This window comes from Protopterus annectens, chromosome 11.part0 (assembly GCF_019279795.1).
Source record: "Protopterus annectens isolate FY-2018-M chromosome 11.part0, PAN1.0, whole genome shotgun sequence".
NCBI lineage: Eukaryota > Metazoa > Chordata > Ceratodontiformes > Protopteridae > Protopterus > Protopterus annectens.
This window is the reverse complement of record NC_056745.1, coordinates 1,355,954,157-1,355,976,961: the sequence shown is the minus strand read 5'-3', so window position 1 is coordinate 1,355,976,961 and position 22,805 is coordinate 1,355,954,157. Positions and strand designations below refer to the sequence as shown.

Here is a 22,805-nt window from a genome sequence, read left to right as displayed (position 1 = left end):
ATTAGTTGTTGAACCTCATCCTCCTCTAATCTTGGCATTAAGTAGTCCATAAGTAGTTCCATTTGCGTTTTTCTTGGTTTCTACATTCCTCTGCTTTATACAAATGTTCATTAAATTTCCAAAATGTCTCCAATACCTTTACAGGATCTCAGGTTATTTTTCCTGTCATAGGTTCCTTACGTTTGACGACAAAACCTTTCTGTTTTCTGTTGCCAAAGTCTTTTTTCTAAAAGTTTTTGTGCACTAGTGTTATCAAAATAGTTACTGAACCACAATATTCCAACACTCATGCATATTATCCAAATACTCCCTTATTTTCCTATTGGCACTCCACAGTTGCTCCTCCTCTTGTTCAAGGAGATTCTTCATATTCTGCAATATTTTAACCTTTGTCAGCCCCTCTAAATAATTCATATTATTTCTTAATCATATATTCTTGTCTTTTATTTCTGCTGTATTTTAAAACTATTTACATTTTATCCTACTCATTAGCTATGCCTTCTGAAGAAATTTATGCCTGCCTTCCCTAAGAATTTTTATTATAACTTCCACTATACATTCCTTGAATTCCTCTCTTTTTAACAGGTAAGTAGGAAATTGCCAGGGTTAAATCTTTACTTCATTATGCTCCATTTTTATTTTGCTTGTTACTGGTGCAAGATCTGAAACAGTTATTGGATAAGCGTCAAAGCTTTCAATTAAATGTACATATTCATGTGAAATATAATTTCTATCCAGACTAGCCCAGTCATTGTACCTTGGGAATAATATGTACATTTTGCGAGTTCCTACTACTGAATTCACATCTTCTATACCAAATATTTTCATGCAGGTCGTCACATAGCTACACTTCTATTTTATTATCCCTTCTAGGTCCCGGACACATCTCCACTATTGCAAATCAAGTTCTAGTCCCCACTTATAAATAATAGTCCATGCTGAATGCTGATTTCTACCAAAGTTTTCTTAAGCTCCATAATAGTTTTTTGGTGTAAAATAAATATAGCCAAGGGTAATCCACCTCCCTTGCCAATAGCCCCTTCCTATCACAAATTTACAATTACTGTCACTTTTCTCTTTTCTATAACTACTGGCGTCCCCCTAGCAATCAGTATTATAATCCCAGTTCCTTCATCTCTGATATGCTGCTGAATATCAATCCTGAAAATCTTTTCTTTCTCAAATTCACATGCTCATTTCGATCCAAAAGTGCCTAATGCACCACAGCTATTTGCACCTTACATTTCTAAATATAATTCAATACTCCTTCCATTACGTCTGTATCAGTAAGGCCATTTACATTCCACGATATTATGACAGAAAGCTACTGCTATCACCCATTATACGTGACAGTTCTTTTGAATGAGTTTTTTCAATTTTTGTATTACATGCATACACTGTTTGGAAGGCTCATCTTTTATACAGCTGTTTCTCCTCATCTCCATTTGAACATGTTACATTTTCAAGACTTATTGCTTTAATAAAAACACAAAACACACATTTTCAGACGCCCCTATTAACTTAGAACAAACAAAACTACGTACATTTTAGACAAATGAAGATTAACCCTTTGGATGGGGCAACTGCGCCACATAGATGGCTGCACCCACAAACATTATCTACTCTAAAATTAAAATTACCTGTGCCAATGTGCATTTTACAGCCTGTGTTCCCACTTACACTGACTGCACTCTGTTCTTTGCTTATTTCAATTCCCCTCCCACACTTATAAAAAAACAGCTTGCATGCTTTCAGAAAACATTAACTTTTAGTCCTAAAAAGAGCACTAGCTACTTAAAAAAAATAAACTGTGCACTGTTCTATTAACTGCGTTAAAGTATGAAGGCTACTGGGGAAGCTACTATTTTTTATTCATTTCTCCAACATCAGACTTATTCAATGAACTGCTTGCCGCTTTATCTTCAAATTTTGCATATCTATCAGCAGAGTGCTCAGAACTTTTTCAAGATTAACTGCTTCCACCTGCAGATAGCTCCTGTCCAATGAAGAATAACAGTTGCTTAAAGGAATCTTTGAACATTTCACTCAGAATGCAATGTAAATACTTCTCATGGCCAGCTGCATCAGCTACAGCCATCATGACCCCCCACTGAAAGCATTAGCTAATGGAAAACAATTTTTTGCAGATTCCTCACCTACATCTTGAGCTCTTTCTCTCTCACATGCAGAGGGGGTCCTACTTGCACTCAAGCAACAACTAACCATAGGGGTCATCATCTAGAAAGTTATACAGATATCTGTCTTTTTGCCAGTGACCAACTGTCTACTGGATGCCAAATAAAGCCAATCAAGTACTAATGTCCAGAATGTCTGTTTTTACCCCCTCCCAGTACAGTCAATGTTCCAAGATAGATCCTTACTGTCCCCAAGTTAAGAATGTTTGCATGGAAGTACAAGTTAGAAAGACCACTGCTGCAGTAGCCTTAGCTATAAGAATTGCATCATGCCAAGGATATAACAGGCAGCCAGCTTCCAAAGCTTCAGAGCACCTTCCACATTCTGACAGCGTAAGTAACATTTAAAGTCTGCCAACTCATTACACTCCCAAAGCATATGTTCTCATTTATCTCTTTCTTCCTCATCACCACCCCAACATTTGCAATCTACTTGAGGAAAACATCCCTGGAATCTGCCTGGGGTATAAAAATATGCAAATACTTTCAAGCAAAAATCTTACACCTTCTAGACTTCACTGCATATTTGAGAGCTATACATGTCTTCCCATTGTTTCCTTGTGAATTGCTCATCAAATCTCTCTTCCCAATCTTTCCTAACCTCCTTTGATTGATTCCTACAGTTATTGTGCAACATTTTATATGCTGTAATAATTATCGTTTTTTAACAGCAGCTTCTGTTCTAGATTCAACAAAAAACTCTACCACAGCAGGTCTTTCACTTAGGATTCCCCTATCCCTTTCTCTTTGCCTATACTTTGATATCCATCCCTGACAGGAAAACAACTGTACTATGTTCATCATACTGACCACTGATGCAGTAGCCTTAGCTATATGGGTAAATCACCTGAGATTACTACATTTGGGAGTAAAGAAAAAAAACTTTGGGTGTCGTCCAAAGCTTCAGGCTTCAGACTGTTAAGACACAATTGTTAATCGCTTAAAAAGTGAAGCTGACAGGATGTAAACTTCACTAAAATATAATGAACTGAAAATAGTTAAGTATCCAAGCAGTTGTCACTCACAACTTCAAACTTCTGGCTGTTAAAACTCACTTTATTGAAAGCTTAAAAAGTGAAGCTGACAAAATGCAAACTTGACTAAAGTACTGAGATAATTAGCCTAGTAAGAAACATCCACAACTTCAGGCTTCAAGTTGTTAAAGCACAATTAATAGATGCTTTGTAAGCAAAGCTGACAAAAACATATACTTCACTGGAGTGTAAAAAGCTGATGAAATTGTTCAAATGATAAGCGCTTTCGGCAGATGCCTTCTTCAGATCGTATAAAGGTATAGTTGTCTCTTCCTGTTTATAAAGGAAACACAATCAAGAGCTGGTAACTAATTGTCTTAGGTGTTCTTAAAGGCACAGGACAAAAATAAATGCTCAAAGTGGAGATTTGTCTTCTATAATATAGTTCAATGCTAGAATCATGTATTAGTATTTTTTAGGTTTCTTCTAGATTTTAGAAAAGGTCTGAGAGGTACTATTGGATTAAGACCTGGGGGTCGATTGGCTCTAAAATTATTGATCCAAAAGATCTCTCTCAATTCTGTCCTGTTATGGACATCTCCTTCCCTGATGTTTTGGGTGACCACTTCCACAGCTTTAAACAAGAAATTATGCGTAGGATGGATCAATAGGTGTGCTGCTAAGTCATTATGTGGAACTTTCTGGTCAATGTCTCGGACATGTCGTAGAATACGATCCTTTAGTTGTTGGTCGGTTTTTACCAAGATAAAAAGCTTGGCACTTGCGACAGGTAGCCAAATAGATAATATGGCTAGTAGTACAATCAGCATAAACATCGAAATGAAAGTTTTGTCCAGATACTGGGTGGAAAAAAGTATTGCTAGTATCCAAGTAAGGACAAGCTTTACATCTGCAACATTTAAAAGTACCTTTGCGGTCTGATAGTGGACCACCACGTTTAAAGCCATCTTTATGGCATAGTAATCTCTCGATATTCTTTTTATTCTTATAGAGAAACCTAGGTCTCTCTCCAACAATGTTCTTTATTTTATCATCCGCTGTCAGGATCGGCCAAAATTTCCTGATCACTTCACAGACCTGTCGATTGTCTGAACTATAGGTAAGCATACATCTAAGTTGTTGAGGTGTTGTGTCATTAGACCGTCTTCGTGAAGCTTGTTCAGACATCTCTGAGTAATAAGGTTGCTTTCTTTGCTTTCTATAGGCTTGCACCTGTGAAACTGGTGGAAAGTTATTTTCCTGGTAAGCCCTGTCCTTCAAAAATCTACGTAGATTGGATTGCTCTTCCAAGAATTCCTCCTCTTCAGTACATAGTCTTGAGACTCTTAAGATTTGGTTGTCAAAGATGTTTTCAAAAATGTCTTGGATGCATACTCTGCCCGTGTAAAAAATGGTTTTGCCAGGTCTCTTTCCTATGCACCCCAGTAGAGAGACCTTGAGTTGGATGTAAACGTATCCTGACATCCAAGAAATCTATGACTGAGGATGAGTGTTTCATTTTGAACTCAAGGAAGTCAGTGCTGTTGTTAATAAAGCTGACAAAAAGACCTAATTGATCAATACCTCCTTTCCATAAACAAAAAACATCATCCACAAATTGCCCATAATAGACAAGTTCATTCTTCCAGATATTTCCACACTCAGCCAAGACCACGTTTGAATAACTATTGCCACATGGAGTTCCCATGGCCACACCCCAGGTTTGCAAATAAAAGTTATCTCCATACATAAAGATGTTATTCTCAAGGACTAATTCCAGCAGAGAACAAAGAGGTTCCGTTGTTAAATTGGGCGGCACAGTGGTGCAGTGGTTAACGTAGTCGCCTCACAGCAAGAGGTTCTCCGGTTCGATTCTCGGCTGGGGTGCCTTCTGTGTGGAGTTTGCATGTTCTCCCTGTGTTCGCGTGGGTTTCCTCCGGGTACTCCGGTTTCCTCCCACATTCCAAAGACATGCATTTGGAGCATTTCTCCCCGGGCCTCCGCTGAAAACAGGATCTGTGGAACCTAGTCGGACATTCCCGGTCAACAAATGTTAAATAATTAAATAAATAAATAAATAAATAAATAAATTATGCCTAATCAAAAAGTCATGTAAGGCCCTCAGGCCATACTCATGGGGGATCACAGTAAAGAGACTGGTTATGTCCATTGTTACAAGTAGAAGGTTATCAAAACCATCCAGAGACTTAACAGTGGAGAACAAGTCTTTCAAGAAGCTGACTGTATCCTTTAAGACAGTAGTAGCATAAGGCAAAGCTTTCTTAAGTTCATTTTCAACATACATGGATATGGATTCAGTGATCCATTCTCCCAGAGACAATGGGACGTAAGGGAGGGTCCAAAAGATCTTTATGTATCTTAGGTAATCCACCAATGCTGGGAAACATAGGATGAGGTGTTTCAAAAAAATTCATATAAATCTTGACTGATCCTTCTTTCCATCAATAGATCATAGGTGCTCCCTCTGATGCGTTCAATTCTCTGATTTACTTCTTTTTTACTCAATTTGCGATGTCATGTTGTCATCCAACATCAATGAAACTTTATTACGATACCAGTCTGCATCCATCACTACTATGCAGCCACCTTTATCTGCTGGTTTGATCACCAAGCTATCTGTCCTTCTCAACTGTTGGAGAGCCTCTTTTTCTTTCCTGTTTAAATTATAAAAACAATTCTTAATTTTATCTGTTGTACCTCTCACCTTATTTATCTCATCCTCACACAATTTCATAAAAAGTTCTACTTGAGGAGGATTAACTGGAGTAAATAAACTCAATTTCTTATAGATCTGCTGTTCTTTCGTAGAACCTTCTTCAAAAATACATTTCAGGGACACATTCCTGCAGAACAACCTAACATCCATCATGAATTCATTCACATCAGAAGAAACAGCTGGACTAAAACTCAGCCCCTTGTTTAACAGGCTGATAACATCAGGATCCAGTGTAATTTTGGATAAGTTAACTACTAAGTCATTACCCCTAATATTTAGTCCACAAACTTCTTCCGCTTATGCTCTTGACTCTCAAGGCCCTCTGTGGCCTGTATGAATTCTCCCTCACAAAAAACGGCAAAGGCCAGTTTACTGGTAGGTGCGTCGTCGCTTCTTTAGGTCTAGTAGCACAATTAATGGTGGTGTTGGAATTGCTACTATCATCGGTATCGTTAGCACCAGTACCTCCCAGATCCCTGGTGGCAATATCAGTACTGACAGTGGGAACCTCCTCTCCTGTGGACGAGGTCGAAGGGGGAGGAGAAGTTGATGAGGTAGTAGATATTCGAGCATTGAACTATATTACAGGATACAAATCGCCACTTTGAGCATTTATTTTTGTCCTGTGCCTTTAAGAACACCTAAGACAATTAGCTACCAGCTCTTGATTGTGTTTCCTTTATAAACAGGAAGACCAACTATACTTTTATACGATCTGAAGAAGGCATCTGCCGAAAGCGCTCATCGTTTGGACAATTTCATCAGCTTTTTACACTCCAGTGAAGTATATGTTTTTGTCAGCTTTGCTTACAAAGCAGCGATTAATTGTGCTTTAACAACTTGAAGCCTGAAGTTGTGGATGTTTCTTACTAGGCTAATTATCTCAGTACTTAGTGAAGTTTGCATTTTGTCAGCTTCACTTTTTAAGCTTTCAATAAAGTGAGTTTTAACAGCCAGAAGTTTAAAGCTGTGGATGACAACTGCTTGGATACTTAACTATTTTCAGTTCATTATATTTTAGTGAAGTTTACATCCCGTCAGCTTCACTTTTTAAGCGATTAACAATTGTGTCTTAACAGTCTGAAGCCTGAAGCTGTGGACGACACCCAAGGTTTTTTTTTCCTTGTTCATTTGTCTACCCTCGGTGTCTTTAGTAGTGGTGAGGAGAATTTATTTCCTACATTTGGGAATAGGAAAGATCCAGAAGCCCTTGCAGAATAGTCTTGGCAAACTCTGATCAAGACCTAGAGAAGGAATCAAGCTTGTAATGACTTCCAAACCTATGTACAAAGGACCAAGTTGCGGTTTCTAGAGTCCAACTTTTCCAAACGCCATAGATGAAACAAAGGCCCTGGCAGAGTCAAACTTGACCCTGTTTCGAACAGTTTTGTTGTAGTTAGCATAACAAAAGGAAATAGCCTGAAACAATCATTTGGGAATAGTCTGTTTTGACAGAAGCTGTCCTCCCTTCTTACCTTTACAAGAAATTAACTGATTTGAAGATATGAATGATTTAGTTTTGCCAAGATAATACAAGAGTTTTCTGCAGACAAACAAGGTATGAAGTATCCTTTCCTCCTCATTTTTAGATTCAAGAAAGAAAACTTGGGGATGGATAGTTTGGCTTAAAGTAAATTTGGATACCACTTTAGGCATAAAAAAGGATTAGTACTCAAAGAAACCCTATATCTCTGGAAAATGAGATATAGTTATCTCACCATAAGAGTTTTCAATTCAGATACTCCTCTTGCAGAGGTCAGAGCAATCGGTAAAACAGTTTTCCATGTTAAGAACCTCAAGTCAGATTAGCTCGTTCAAATTGTATTTATTTATTGGCATTTGATTACTGGGAAAGTCCACTGGGCCATGGAGCGCCCATTTTCAGTGGAGACCCAGGGGAAACGTTCCAAGGTGTACATAAGTAAAAACATAATAGATTTTAAGACAATATACAACAGTTGCATATAATACATTTGCATGAAATTTATACAGAGTAAACAAACAGGTGCAAAAGGATTATAATTACTGGACAGTAGGTACAATTATTTACAGCAATGGAATATTGGTTTGAGCAATATCCATAAGGCATAGTCAGATACAGGAACAAATGGATTATAAAATGAATGTGCTAAATGTTACTGAAGAGTACATAGAAGGTAGTAGTAGACTAGGACAGATACGAGGGGAGAGCAGAGGTAGCTTTAAGGAGGGACTGTGGAAGCTGATAGGATTAAATTAGTGCAGAAGATGAGAAAAAAAGAATATAGGCTGGGCATAGAAAAAGAAAGTTCAGTAGAACAAGTTAAGTAATGGCAGAAGAGGAAACAGAGCTGTTACATATGCAATTGGAGAGGAAGTTGTTATGAAGGGCAGTTTTAAAGTTGCAAGGATTATGTAGTGAGCGGATGGCTGTAGGCAGGGAATTCCATTTTTTGACCATGGTCCATGAGTAAAGTAGCTGTCCTACGGATAACCTGGGTTTATGGACTTGAAGCTGCTGCTGTTCGGATCGTAGTGATCTAGTAGGATTATAGAGGGTGAATAGTGAGTTTAACTCCGGGCAGAGTTGTGGTTTATGAAAGAGTCTGAGTGGTATTAAGCTGGAGGGATAGTAAGTAATGGGGAAACTTAAGCCATTGTAACTTTTTTAGAGCAATGCGGTGATGAGTAGAGTGGCGGGTGTGTGTAGCAAATTTAGCAATGCTGTTATAGCACATTTCTAATTTTTACTGCATGGATGACTGGAGACTGGTGAACAGTGGAGCGTCGTAGGTTAGAGAAGGGAGCAGGTATGCTTGTGGTAGAGTTAGTTTAGATAGGGGAGAGGAACTTACTACTCCTATAGAGCAACCCTAGTTTCTTGTGGGTCTTGGAGATGCTGTTTTGTATATGCAAATCAAATTTGAGGTTTTCATCTATTATTATTCCAAGCAATTTGTTGTGGGCTACTAGTTTAATTTTTTTTAAGAGTGAGTAAATGCTGAGGTTGGGTTTATTTATATAGTATTGTTTCTTGTGTTTGAAAATCCTAAGTTTAGTTTTTTTAGGGTTGAGAGAAAAATGGTTGGTGTAGAGCCATGCTCCACAGAGGAAAAGGCTGCTTGAGTGTTTTCATAAAGGAGAGTTTCATTGGGTGCAGAGCAGACTATGGTTGGGTCATCTGCATATTGGACGAGGGAGCTGCGTGGGATGGCCAAATGGAGATTGATGAAAATATTAAAAAGCAGAGGACCTAAGAAGGAATCTTGAGGGACTCCTGTAGGGTTGAGAAGGAAGAGGGAAATGGAGTTGTGCCACCCAACAGCATGTTCTCTGTTAGGAGGTAGCTGTGGAACCAGTTGATGACATGGGGAGATAACCCTGTATGGGACAGCTGAGATAAAAGGAGAGTGAGAGTGAGAGAGATGGTATCAAATGATTTTGACAGCTCTAAAAAAAAAGGGCTGATACGATGTGCCCCGAGTCCCTAAACTTTGTTAGCTATATCTAGAAATGAAATCAGTGCACAAAATTAAGACCCCAAGGAAGGTCCACTGGTTTTCTTGCATGTCTCTCATGCAAAACCCTCTTCAAAATCATTTTCACATGAGAATGCATTGAAAGAGAAGGATTTATGGGCAGACATGCTGAATTGGCCAATAAATGAACATTGATGGAAGGGGTAAGAAAGGTCATAGGATAATAGCTTACACAAACATTGTAAAACCAGCGAAACACTAGCCTTGGACGATTGCTGATTATTTGGTTGGTGCTAACAAGAAAACCCTTCCAAGTTGATAGTACATGATTTTCTAGTAGCAGACTTTCTTGCCTCCATTAGCACTGACTGAATGTCCTCAGTAAAAAGGTGCCTAAAGGGAATTAAGACTTTATTATCCAGACTGTCATTTGAAGTTGACTGGGGTTGCAATGTATCAAACACCCAATCTTGTGTGAATAGATCCGATCTGTAAGGAAGCTTGTGGTAACTGCCTACGGCCATTGCCAAAAGAAGGAAGAACCACTGCTGCCTGGGCCAGAAGGGAGCCACTGCAACGATTATTGGGGATTCCTTTGCTAGCTTCAGAAGTACCCTGGATAGTGGAAAGGGTAGAAAAACCTACAGGAATATTCTTGTCCAAGGAATGGAAAAGGCATCTGACTTTCAAGCCTTCTTGCATGGAGTCCTGGAGAAGAATCTTGCAAGCTGATTGTTCAGAGAGGGGACAAATAGGTCTACTTGAGGAACTTTCCACAGATGGAGCAAATCCTGACCCCCCCCCGATCTAGTTTCCATATGAGCAGGTTTGCCCCAACAAGTTTGCTCTGACTGAATGCATGATGGCTGTGGAGTGAGACTGCTATGAAGCAATATCCCACGCTAATAGGGCTAGTCTGCAAAGTGGGGGGCACGACCTGGTTCCTCCTTGCCTGCTGATGCACCACATAACTGTATTACTGCCTGTAACAATTTGAAAAGGTCAAAGGCACCAAAGATGATTCAGAAAGTTGACTGCTTTGAGCGGGGAAAGCATTTCTTTTACATTTACATGCTTGTGTCTGTCCTTTGTGTCCCAAACACCTTGCATTTTTATCCCTCTAGAAACTGCTCCCCATCAATTTTCAAGTTAGCTGTAGTGACTGACCACTTTTCGAGCTAGGAGGGAGAATGGGAGACACAACTTTAGGGAAATTTGCTCTCTCTACAAAGTGATTTCTCTTCTGGCAAACCCAGCACTGGGATTTTAAATGACAAAGGATGTTGGTGCTGGGAACAAAGAAACTTTAAACAGCAACATATCTTTCCCATATGGATTTTTGCCAGGGGTTTCATTAGAATCACAGATGCCATGAGACCCCAAACTTCTGAGGTATTCCTTGCAGTGAACAAAGTCTGAGTGGACAATGTCAGGAAGAAGCATAGATATTGATCTATTTTTCCTGTGGAAGAAAATCTCTTTGAACTGAGGGGTCTAGTTGACATCTCAGGAACACAGTCTTGTATGAAAGAGTCAAAAATGACTTTTGAACATTCTCTTGGAATCCCAGCTTGTGTAAGAAATATCTCTCCCAAGTGAGAGATTCCTGACACTTTAAAAAAAAGATTCTGCAAAGGCAAGCAAGTCATCTAACTACTGAGAAATGTGGCTACACTGCAGCCTGCAATGAGGTAGGACTGAAGCTAGACACTTTGTGAACACTCTTGGTGGAGCCAATAATCAAAACGGTAGGCCAGAGAACTGATCATGTGATCCAGACATACAAAACATTAAGAAATGCCTAAAGTCTGGCTGAATAAGGATGTGCTAAGCATCTTTTAAATCTAATATTACCAGGAAACTTAAATGACGAGAAAGAGGTAAACAGGTTGTGAAGTGACAGCACTTTAAACTTGGGGAGAATCACAAAAGTTTAGGAAAGAAAGGTCCAAAACTGGGCTCCAAGTATCTTCTTTCTTTGGCACTAAAAGTACTCGAATAAAAACCTTTCCCAAGCTGGGAAGGAGGAACCGGTTCTATCAATCCATGAGACAACATGCGTTGAAGGACAAGGCAAAACAGAGGAGTCTGTTCTGGTGGGTGAGGAATTACCACCTAGAAGTGTGATTTCCTCCCACTGCCCTCTGTAAACCTTGATGAATGAACTTCAGAACCCATTTCGCTGAAACTGTTCAGACTTTCTGAAAGGGGGAAAAGGGACTGCCAGGATGGAGGGAGAGAGACAGTCTCTAAAATAGTTACTCTGATTTGCTGGACTGTCCTTGGTTTAAGGGGTCAGGAATAGTTTTTGGAACCCCCTTGTCCTTCTTAAACATCTGTTTACCTGCATTTCATTTAGACTGTTTATTTTTTGCTGAAATTGGATGAAGAGTTGCAGAATCCCTTAGAAAATTTGGAAAAGGAGGGCTGAAGAATCTTGGTGCTTGACTGTAGCATCTTACCATTTTTTCACACTTTTTGATAACCTCTGCAGCAAAGTAACCAACAACTAAATCTGTATCCAAAGGAGAATTTAAAATCTTATTTTTCACATCATCTGGTAGGTTCTGAGAACCTTCTCAAGACGGTACCAGAGTCCATAGCCCTGTTTGTAGTATCAACGGAGTCATACCCATACTGTAAACAATGAGTATTGACTGTACAATGTAAGAAACTAAATTAAAATAGATTTTCCTCACAAGAAGAAACAGTAGACAAAGAATATATCATATCTTCACAATTACTTAGAATAAACTAACATATGTCACTGCCAATTCAAATTCCTGAAAATCAAAGCTGCAGAAGACTGCACTTTTTTCCCCACACTTATCAATAACATATCCATCCTTGTCAGAAAGAGCAGAATTGGAATTAACCAAATGTTTAACAGCTGTAGGATTAGTTAAAGCTCCTGGGTCACATCTGGGATGAGTGTATTAAAACTTAAAAGACTGAGGAACTTTATACATTCTAGGTGCCTTTTTAAGGGTGGTAGGCTATTGGGAAAGGCACAGGGAGTGACGCACACATTTTCCAAACCTGACAGAACTGGAGGAATGGGTACAGATTCTGGAAATTACTTCTGTAACATTTTATAGTATTTTCTGAGGGACTGAGGAACCTCAGTTCTCTCCCACTGAAAACACTGGTACATTCTAATAGTCTTGGAGAAAGAGAAACCCCACAGGGAGAATCAAACACTAAACTCTCCTTTGAGTCTGATTCAGAAATCTGAGGAGAAAATCCTATATCTGTCTCTTCATCTTCTTGTTCAGATTCTGAATCTTGAATCACTTCAGGAAAAGATGCATCTCTCTCTCTCTTCTAACAGAAACCACCTCATATGAAGGATCAATAACCAGAATAAAATCTAGAGCCAGACAAGATGAACTATTCTTGGCTAAGGAAATTTGAGGAGGAGCAGATATGCATTTAGTTTTCTGTTTCTTTTTGACATGAAAAAGAGAGGCCAACGGTGTTATTACTGGCAGCAGCTACCCCAGGGATGGGCATATTTTGAACAAACAGGGAAATCTTCTCCATTTCTTCTCCCACAAATGGCAAGTGTCTCTCTCCCTTACCAACTGTAGGAACCCCAATAGCCGCAGAGGATGTGGCTAACCACAGGCCCAGAGTGGCTGTAGGTGCTATACCAGAGGGATCTGGGGTAAAAATATGAGCTGTCTAAGGAACCAGATTTGCCCATAGTAGAGTCACCCATCTCTGTCTGAGGCAAACTGCTATCCTGTTGTGATAGCAAAGGATGTTTGCTTAACATTTTCTTTTTTTGTAGCTGGACAGACTGTGGGACTGGCAGATTCCTACACAGTCAAGCCAAAAATGGTGTCTCTTTCTCAGGTAAACATAGGTCTGCAAACATTTAACGCTTTTAAAAGTCACTTAAAAAAACACACTTTGCCCGCCCCACAAATTAAAATAAACACAATTTCTCCACATAAAAAGGGTTTTCAACTACTTTAAACAACTTTTAAACTGACAGGAAAAAGTTGTACTCCTGTTTTAATGTACAGTTACATCGCGTGACAGTCAAAAAACAGAAACTCCTAGCCTAAAAGCAAGTTTCCTACACAGGAAAGTACAACTAGTTTTAAATATGGAAAGTTTACCAAAGGGAACTTATATGCCCAGCAAAGGAACAGCACAAGTCGACTGTCAATCCTCAAAAACCAGCAGAAGAGCACCCTTTTCAATGGCAAGAAAGCTCTGAAGGGATTAGCACCCAAACCTGTCTTTTTAGTCAGCTCAGCTTGAGATGACTAAAGGTTGGGGCGCATGGAATGTGCCCTGAAGGTTTGGAAGCTTGCCGTCTGTTATATCCTTGGCAGGTTATACGCTCACATAGCTATGATTATCTAATATATGATTATCTACTTCTCTGCAGTCATCACACAATGGATCAGCTATGGGGGTTTCTATTAAGCCCTATGTCCACCTGCAGTTGGCTGATGTTTTCACAGTGACATCATGAGGTGTTCTAGGCCTTCTTTGTGATTTGTGTGCATACTCCCAAACGCATATGCCTCATGAAGGCCACTGTCACTGCTTGGGAACACCAAGCTCATGCCCCCTGTTTAATGGCCAGTACTATCGTGCAAATCTCCGCATGTATGAGAGAAGTTGGCCTACAGGAACACACCTGTCCTTCCCATAGGACTGGCCAGCTGCAGAAACAACACATTCTCACCATTCCCCTACCAGCTCTTCTAGCATTGGAGCTATTACTCATACCTTAGGTCCTCTGAGCCGTACTCGGGACTTTAACACACAATGCCACTCAGCCATGCATACAAACAGTACTTATGACCCTAGAAGAGCCAGGGGGGCTAGATCACTGCAAAAACAGATGATCAGTGAGAGGCAAAACAATTACAGTGGATTAACTTGCTCTAGACAGCAGGGATATGGAGGAACTGGCCAGATGTGCAAGTAGCAGCTGGCTGCCACTCTGCATGGAAATAAATCACTAGGCCCAATAGATGGTCATCAAGCTTTACTGCTGTACTTCACTTCCTCATGACCACCATTACCGCTGCAACACCTGCAACTAGTACAGATAAGTTAATTTACCTGCAGACAGAGAAAACTTCTCCCAATGATGGTCTAATTACAGGCTAGTATGCCACAATATTTTAAAGTAAGAACTAAACAAGCACTGATAAAAGTGAAGCTTAATGTCATCACAATGCAACATGCCAAACAAAAAAAAAGCATAAATGAGATAATTTCACAGGCAGACACTTACTTTTCCAGTTTAAAAACTTTCTTAAACATTACACCAATCAACTTACGTAGCAATACATAATGCAATAACCTTCATTACTTGTACAAAAACAGAAAAAGAAACACTTAGCCAACCATCTGAACTTTGTTTGCAGGCTGGTTCAGGAAATTTTCCTGGCATGAACAAAACAGAACTGGTCATTCTGCCTGAACTCCCTGGTCATAAATATAACGTAGCTGAGTTGGTGGTGAACTACTACTGCACACAGGAGTCTTCCATCTTTATTTTGTAGATAAGGGAAGAAGGTGGCAGTTAGGTGGCTTGGCTCAATACTACTTTGGAAATAACTTCTGGTATGAAAAATGGCTTTGTTTAAAGAGTGACCGTGTCCCTGTGTAAAACTGTATAATGTTCCTTGTAAATTAAGATCTAGAGCTCTGAGACCCTTCTGGCTGATGTGACTGCCATCAGACAGATTATTTTTCAACATAGGAAGCATGAAGGGTACTGAAGCACGAAGATCAGAGAAGCCAGCTTTAACCTCTGGATCAGACAGTTCAGGTCACAAAGGGGAGGAACTTATTTCCAAGGGAGCTTTTCAGGCATGCCTCCTTTAGAAACTACATAACTAAGGACTGAAAGGTTAATGGTGGGTCCACTTGCAAGCTCAATGACCTGCTGACATGTCAACTTTCCTGGAGGTTTAAAACAGACCTTTGGCTAGCAGTTCTGGCCAACACATTGGAGAAATATCTTTGGAAATGCACTACACAGAAAATCTTCACTTTTAACTTCTTTGTACTGGGACTTCTAGCATCTTGCAATATCTGCACAGCTTTGACTGAAAGCCTCTCCTTAAAAGGAATCATAACAGGATCCACCAATGTCTTCTTTATGGCTCTTAGCTGGGTGCAGCACAGTTCATTTTTACAAAGTAAAAAATGTGGGCTGTACTAGGATAAGATCAGAAGTTCTTCCTGGGATCAATGGAGCAAAGTGGGAGTACCAAGATTAACAATGACAGAAACAGGCAACCAGTAGAAGATGAATTAGATCTATCTTTTCCTTTTAAAGCATGTTTGAGATAAGGAACGAAGGAGATAAGGCATTCAAACAAATGCCTCATGAAAACTGGCTGAAGGTGTCTGCTGTCCAGGCCTCAGGACTGTGGAACCAGAAGCAAAGGATTTTGAGCTGGAGATTTTCTTTTGGGGAAAAGAGGTCCAACAATGGAACGGATAGCTGAAATAACGTTTTACTGATTACATAGTTTTATCTTTCCTCTGCAAGTGTCTGAATCCTTCCTAGCAGTAAGGCTCAGCCACAATTTCACTATGCAGTGGCAAATCAAGCAATTTCCCCTAACATCTTCCGGTAACAGCTGCAGCCTAATCCAAGCATATATCCTCTGCAACAGCCTAGGGACTACTGGTGGTATCTAATTCACTGTAAGCATTTGCCCACCCCAAAGGCTAACTGGGTAGACCTAGTTACCTTTAAAATTTTTATTATGGACAGCTAGGATCACATCTTCATTTCAAAAATTATCACATGAAATGCCAGCAGAGCTGAATACACTTTCCTTCAAAGTCTAGGATTTTTCTTTTCTTGTCATGAGAAGGCATTTTCAATACTGAACCCAGTTTAAATCCTCCAGGCAGACTACGGTCAGGTTTATCACAGGGCTTCCTGGACTTTGTAATATCTATCAGCAGTTTTGGACTAGGTAACAGAGAACCTGCATTTAAGGAAGTCAAGTCAAATGCATCCTCAAATGTGAGATGAATGTGCAGCACCGCAGGCATTTTATGTCCTTCTATGCCCACTCCCACAATATATTCCTTTTTTGAAACAGAGGTTTCCTTGGTTCTCCCATTTGAAATGCTCCATCATTAAATTCAAAGTACTGCTAAAGAAGGCACCCTCAAGAGGAGAGTTCAATAAGGCAGTGTTTTGGTTGTCTGTATCACACCAACCCAGAGGGGAGGAAATTTGCAAAGACTAGGCTAAATCCTTATCCCTGAGATCTAATTCAAAAGATTCAGACTGTAGAGACTCGCCTCTCCTTTTCAGTGGTTAATTAGGGAACAGCTAAGACAGTGGGTTGCAAGGGTTGTGCATCAGCTCTGCCAATCTGCTGTGTAATGTTGTGTGAATATTTGGAGTCAAACTTCAAAGATGACTTGGCGGGGGGTGGTGGTGGTAAAGACAACTGCATCTCACACATGGGACCTGATTTAAAAAGGAAGGCATGGTACTGAGAATTTGTGTAGAAAATAAGCTCAATCCTCCCTTGATGTCTGATTCTCTGACTCCGCACAAAAGGCACCCCCAACTGAGAATCAAACTGGAGTACCTCTTGCTGTGAGGCAACAATGTTAACCTCTGCACCACTGCGCACCGATAATTGAATAAAATGCAAAAAAAAAAAAATGCACACACAACACTTTATAACCTGTAATAGCTATCAAACTATCTAATCTAATTCTACCCTTAAGCTGAAGAAAAAAATCTCTTGGCAGAATGAGGAGCGACACTGAGGTGGAATGAAGGGAATTATGGGTAAGGGAGAAGTCAGAGCCCTGGAAATGAGAAACTTCCAACTGGATCCAACCTTAGACCAACTCTGATCAGACAACCGATAGTTGACTCGGACAAAAACAGACACTGGGTGCATATATATATATATATATATATATATATATATATATATATATATATATATATATATATATATAAACACACACACACACATTTATTACTGCATCATACATATAAATGTACTAAAAATAGATGTAATGAAACCATAATACTGAATAAAAAAATGAGGAAATATCCAAATGTTGAAAGTTGAAAAGGTCAGACTCCCAATAAGCATAACACAAAACAAGTGTTAACTTAGGCCTTTCAGAGGGGCGGGTCTAGACTTCTACATTTACACTGCTGTAGTTATTTTAACTTTAATTACATTTATTTACCAGAGCAGAACACTTATCTTGATTTAAACCCTACCCCCAAAAGAGCACTACCTAGTTAAATGACTTGCTCAGAGTCAGAGTTAGGCAATGAAAGCTGAGGCAATCAAACACTGGCACTTTAATCCTCTGTGCCAACTGTCCGACACTTACAGGAAGTTAAACATTTTCATCTTTCAGCATTTTGATATTTCAACATTTTTTATTCGGTATTACAGTTTCAAATATCTAATTCAGCATAGTGTCAGACACTATACATATTACATATTATGTTGTTACAGCATACAGAATTTATTTTTTTTTAATCAAAGTTGTTTTTAATTGAGCAGTGTGTTAAAACTCGTGCTGTGTTTTACGTCAAGATCGCACAACAGTGGGGTAAGGAGGTTTGCCTCCAATTTCCACTGTCGTGCAATCTTGGAAATCGCATATTTAAGTAGCAGGGGTGCATATGAGTTAGCTTGCTCCTTGCAAACGATAACATTGTTGCTGCTTTTAACCCTGTGTGTGGCTGATGTATTTTACAATCTTTTTTTGTTTTGTGTTTGCGAGACACAGATATACAAGTTAGTCAAACACCCACAAGAACGAACCTCAGAGGACTGAGACTGCATTACTGAACACAGACACCAAAACAAGAATAAAATCACCTTTCACACACACACACGGCTACTTCTGTTTATCGAAAACACACTCTTTTGAAAAACAGAAAGCCGAACCCACTTTAGAGAAAGTGCATTTAAACGCAAGTGCACTTTCATGAACACCAGTTTACTGAAGCATTGTACAGTGGAGATAAGGATATATACTTTTCCCCTCTGTAGTGCGATCTCAGAATTAGTATATATAAGTAGCGGGGGTGCTGGAGGCACCCCCCCACATGGGTGGGTGCAGGGGAGCTTGCCACCGTGCAAAAATTTGTTTTTAGTGCCCCCCCCGATTTGGTGAACGAGTTGTAACACACTGCGTTTAAATGCACTTTCTCTAAAGTTCGCGAAAGTGCATTTTCCTTTAAGTACACTTTTGCTAAAGTGGGTTTGGCTTTCTGTTCTCTAAAAAATAGTTTTTCGATGAACAGAAGTAGACCCATATACACACAGACATACACACACACACACACACGTGTGTGTGTGTGTATATATATATATATATATATATATATATATATATATATATATATATACATACATATACATACATATATATGTATAGATATACACACATACATTCATGTTTATCCTTGTTGTCCAGTTTGTGACTGGGAGGAAATAAGTCCATTTCGGGTGCTGATTTGTCTAAACATGGGCTAAACTCTTGGCTAGACTTATAAGGGCCTCACGGCCGATAGCCTAGTAACTTCCTATGATCTTATGGAGTACTCAACTTACAGTTTACAGAGTTAAATTCCTCACATACAGATAGATATAATATCAGAGAAAGGAAAATGAGAAATGAAGGGTACTTATTTTCATGATCCTTGCAGAAATTCTACAAATGATTCTGTTTTAAGCATTACAGTACTTTACATTTTCATCTGATTATACAAACGATAAGTGCTGCAACTATATCATTTTTAAATAAAGCATTTTTACTTTAGGTATGTAGCACTTTTAACTTTAGGGCATAGTCATAAGTACATGATGAACAAAGATGGCAGCACTAAGCATCACTGCAGCTGAGGATACGTCACCAGCACTGTTCTAACCTGGAAGTCCAGTTGTTTAAAGCTACTGATTTGGGGCACACTGCTCTTATACTAAATATCATAAAAAACAACACTGTTTACTACTGTGAAGCAAAAGACATTTCTTATGATACTCATCTGGAAGGTCCTTACAAGCCATTTTTAACCTTGTTCTCCCTACTACGTAACAAAACCATCCTTTATTCCTCACATAGCAGCAAACAAAACATTCATATTCTTACCAGCTGTTCCTCACAATGTCGTAAATCCAAAATGAGTTCCTCACATTTTCTTCTCTTTTCTCTTTGTCCTTACTTAAACCAGATAAAACATGGATTTCATTTAGTTCAGGATCAATGGTAGCTCTTTGAGTAAAGCCTGTCATGGGCACTGTGGATCAAAAAGCAAAAGTTATGGTTAGTCCACTTAATCAAACCAAAAAGGCAGAAGTAATAAAAAAAAAAAAAAAAAAAAAAGTCTTTGCAGGAATAACTTGATAATTTTTTTTTTTTGAGGAAGTGCCAAGATGGGGTTAATTTCACTGTGTAAATTAATAAAAGATAAAAAGTAAATGCATGCTTCTGAATAACCACGAATCAAGGTAGAATATTTTTATAACATGCAAAACTTGGTTTATTGGGTAGCATTTGAAACGGAGAGCTGCAACTTGTGTGGAGGTTAAGACAGCAGCAGTTAACTTTAGAAATTATAGTTATATTTTACAAATGGCACACAGAAAAACTCCCATCAGTGACCTTCAATAAAAAGAAGTTACGTCTTACCATAACGTTCCATCTGTATTGTTGATCCTCATTCAGTCATTATGTATTGGTATCGGTTCCGACCTCGGAACCGAGCCGGCCATTTTCCAAGCTCGCGTCAGCTTTAAACTCTCAAGCTAAACTCTTACCCACAATCCCCCTCTCCCTGTTACCTCAGATTGAATTTGCAAGTCAAAGAAGGTAGAGGCTACCTCTGGTCAAATAATCTAAGAGGACTGGATGGTGAGATCCACTAGAAACCACAGGAGGGGGAAGGAGGGAGGGTCGTAATGACTGAACGAGGATCAACAATGCAGATGGAACATTATGGTAAGACATAACTTCTTTATCTGATATTGTTAATCCTCGTTCATTCCTTACATATGGGACAGAGTCCCCAGCTACCTCTATTCCTGTGAGGCTCTCATGGAAGGACATTCCTGAGCACCACAGAACCGAAAGATGCTCTTCCCCTGGAGGCCAAATCCAATTTGTAATGATTGATGAAGGTATGAGGCGTAGCCCAAGTTGCAGCTGTACAGATGTCATGTAAAGAAGCTCTGGCATGGAAGGCAGCAGAAGTTGCCACCAACCTTGTTGAGTGAGCTTTCATGGTAGTAGGCAACAAGATATTACATTGTGTATAAATGAAGGTCACACAGTCCTTCAACCATCTAGCTAATGTGACCTTAGCAACAGCAGATCTTAATCTAGGTCCAGAAAAGGCCAAAAATAACTGGTCAGATTTACTAAAGGACCTAGTCCTGTTTAAGTAAAAATGGATTTGCCTGTAGATATCTAGGGCATGTAGGCAATACTCTCCTCTGTTTGAATGATTGGGAAAGAAAACTGGCATTTCAGTGGTTTGATTAATGGACATTTCAGAGATCACTTTTGTCAGAAATGATGGATTAGTTCTCAGAGACACTCTATCTCTATGAAAAATCAAGTATGGACTCTTGATACATAAAGCTTGAAGCTCAGAAATACATCTGGCAGAAGTAATGGCGACCAAAACAAGGTTTTCCATGACAAATGCTTGAGGTCGCAAGAAGAGGCTGGTTCGAAAGGTGGCATTGTCAGAGCTTGTAGAACTAATGATAAATCCCATGGTTGAATAGGTTCTCTAAAAAGTGGCTTCAGATGACACACTTTTTATGAAGGTCTTGCACAATTTGTGGGACATGAGAGGAATCTTGGACACCCTCATAAAAATTAGAAATTGCAGCCAAATGAACTCTAATGGTAGTGGCCGATAGACCCGATTGGAAAAGGTCTGCCAGATAGTCTAGTATTATAGACACTGGTGCTGAGAAGGGATCTACCCGTTAACCTCTCAGCCAACAAGTAAATCTTTTCCACTTGCTCAGATAAGTAATTCTAGTGGAAGACTTGTGAGATGCAATGAGAATGTCACGTACTGGTAAAGAAAGATCATTCTGCCTGGCAATCAAGGGAATTGGAGTACCCAAGCTGTGAGCTTCAGGCTGTTCAAGTTGGGATGGGTTCTGTGGATGTGAGATCAACTCCGGGGTTGGATGGAGAATCCATGGTCGATCTAGTAGGTGAGGCCAAAGGAAGGGGAACCAAATCTGTCAAGGCCAAGATGGAGCTATGAGGATCACCTTGCTCTTCAACCGACGGGCTTTATTCAGAAACTGGGGAATGAGGGGAAAGGGTGGTAATGCGTAAAGAAGACCCGAGGGCCAATCGTGAACTTTGACTGTCCCGGAGGGGGAATCAGGGTGAAGTAGTTGCTGCATTTGTAGTTGGTCGGGGATGCAAAGAGGTCGCAGTAAGGATGGCCCCAGCAGTGGAAGACCTCTGCCGCTATCAAGGGATTCAGGGACCACTTATGAGGTTGAAGAATGCACCTGCTGAGTCTGTCTGCTATCACGTTGGAACTCTCAGGAATGTGCGTTGCTAGAAGAAAATGGTTGGTAGCAATCACCCATTGCCATATACTCATGGCCTCTCGACAAAGGGGGTAAGATTTGGTTCCACCTTGTTTGATGATGTACCAGACCACCGCCATGTTGTCTGACTGAATCGCAATTTTTCCCAGATGGCAGCAGGGGATGGAATGCTTCCAATGCCAGAAGCACCACCCTCAGCTCTAGAACATTTATATCCAGATGGGCCTCCAGTTCGGCCCAAGTGCCTTGGACTGTCTGTCCCTGACATAACCTCCCCCACGCCATCAGGGAGGTGTCTGTGGTCAATGTGGCCTTGGGTTGCTGGGGGAAAAAAGGGCGAGACCATTGTGACAGATTGTGTGTCATCCACCAATTTAAATCCTGTTTGCACCTGTGGGTTACTTGAATCATGGCTGAATGGGATACCATTGGGTGAGCAGTAGCCACTGTAGAAGCCTCATGTGAAACCTGGCCAAGGGGACAATGGTGATGGAAGCTGCCATGGAACCCAGCAGCTGTAGAACCGAGTGAGCCATGGATTTCTCCCTTGAAAGGATTGGAATCAGTTGTTGCTTTATCCTTAAAATTCTGTGCTCTGGAATGGCAGCTCTGCAGTTCTTTGTGGCCAAGATAACCCCTATAAATTCTGTCGACTGAGAAGGGGTGAGATTGGATTTTTGCCAGTTTATAGTTATGCCTAGCCTTTGTGCAGTGAGGAGAGAGTATGCCAGGGTTTCTTCCAATAGATGTCTTGTGGGGGCGGAAATGAGCCAGTCGTCTAGGTTTGGAAACACCTGGAATCCTTGAAGTTGCAAGTGAGCTGTGATAACTGCCATGCACTTTGTGAACACTCTGGGGACTGT

General features: G+C 40.0%; 1 protein-coding gene across 1 annotated transcript in view; it reads right to left on the bottom strand.

Moving 5' to 3' along the window:
- Positions 1-22,805, bottom strand: part of MKLN1 (muskelin 1) — a 1,607,387-nt gene that overhangs the window by 379,257 nt on the left and 1,205,325 nt on the right. The window contains exon 12 of the mRNA XM_044087317.1: positions 19,508-19,655. Within this exon, the coding sequence (XP_043943252.1) occupies positions 19,508-19,655 (148 nt within the window). The remainder of the gene's footprint in view (positions 1-19,507; positions 19,656-22,805) is intronic.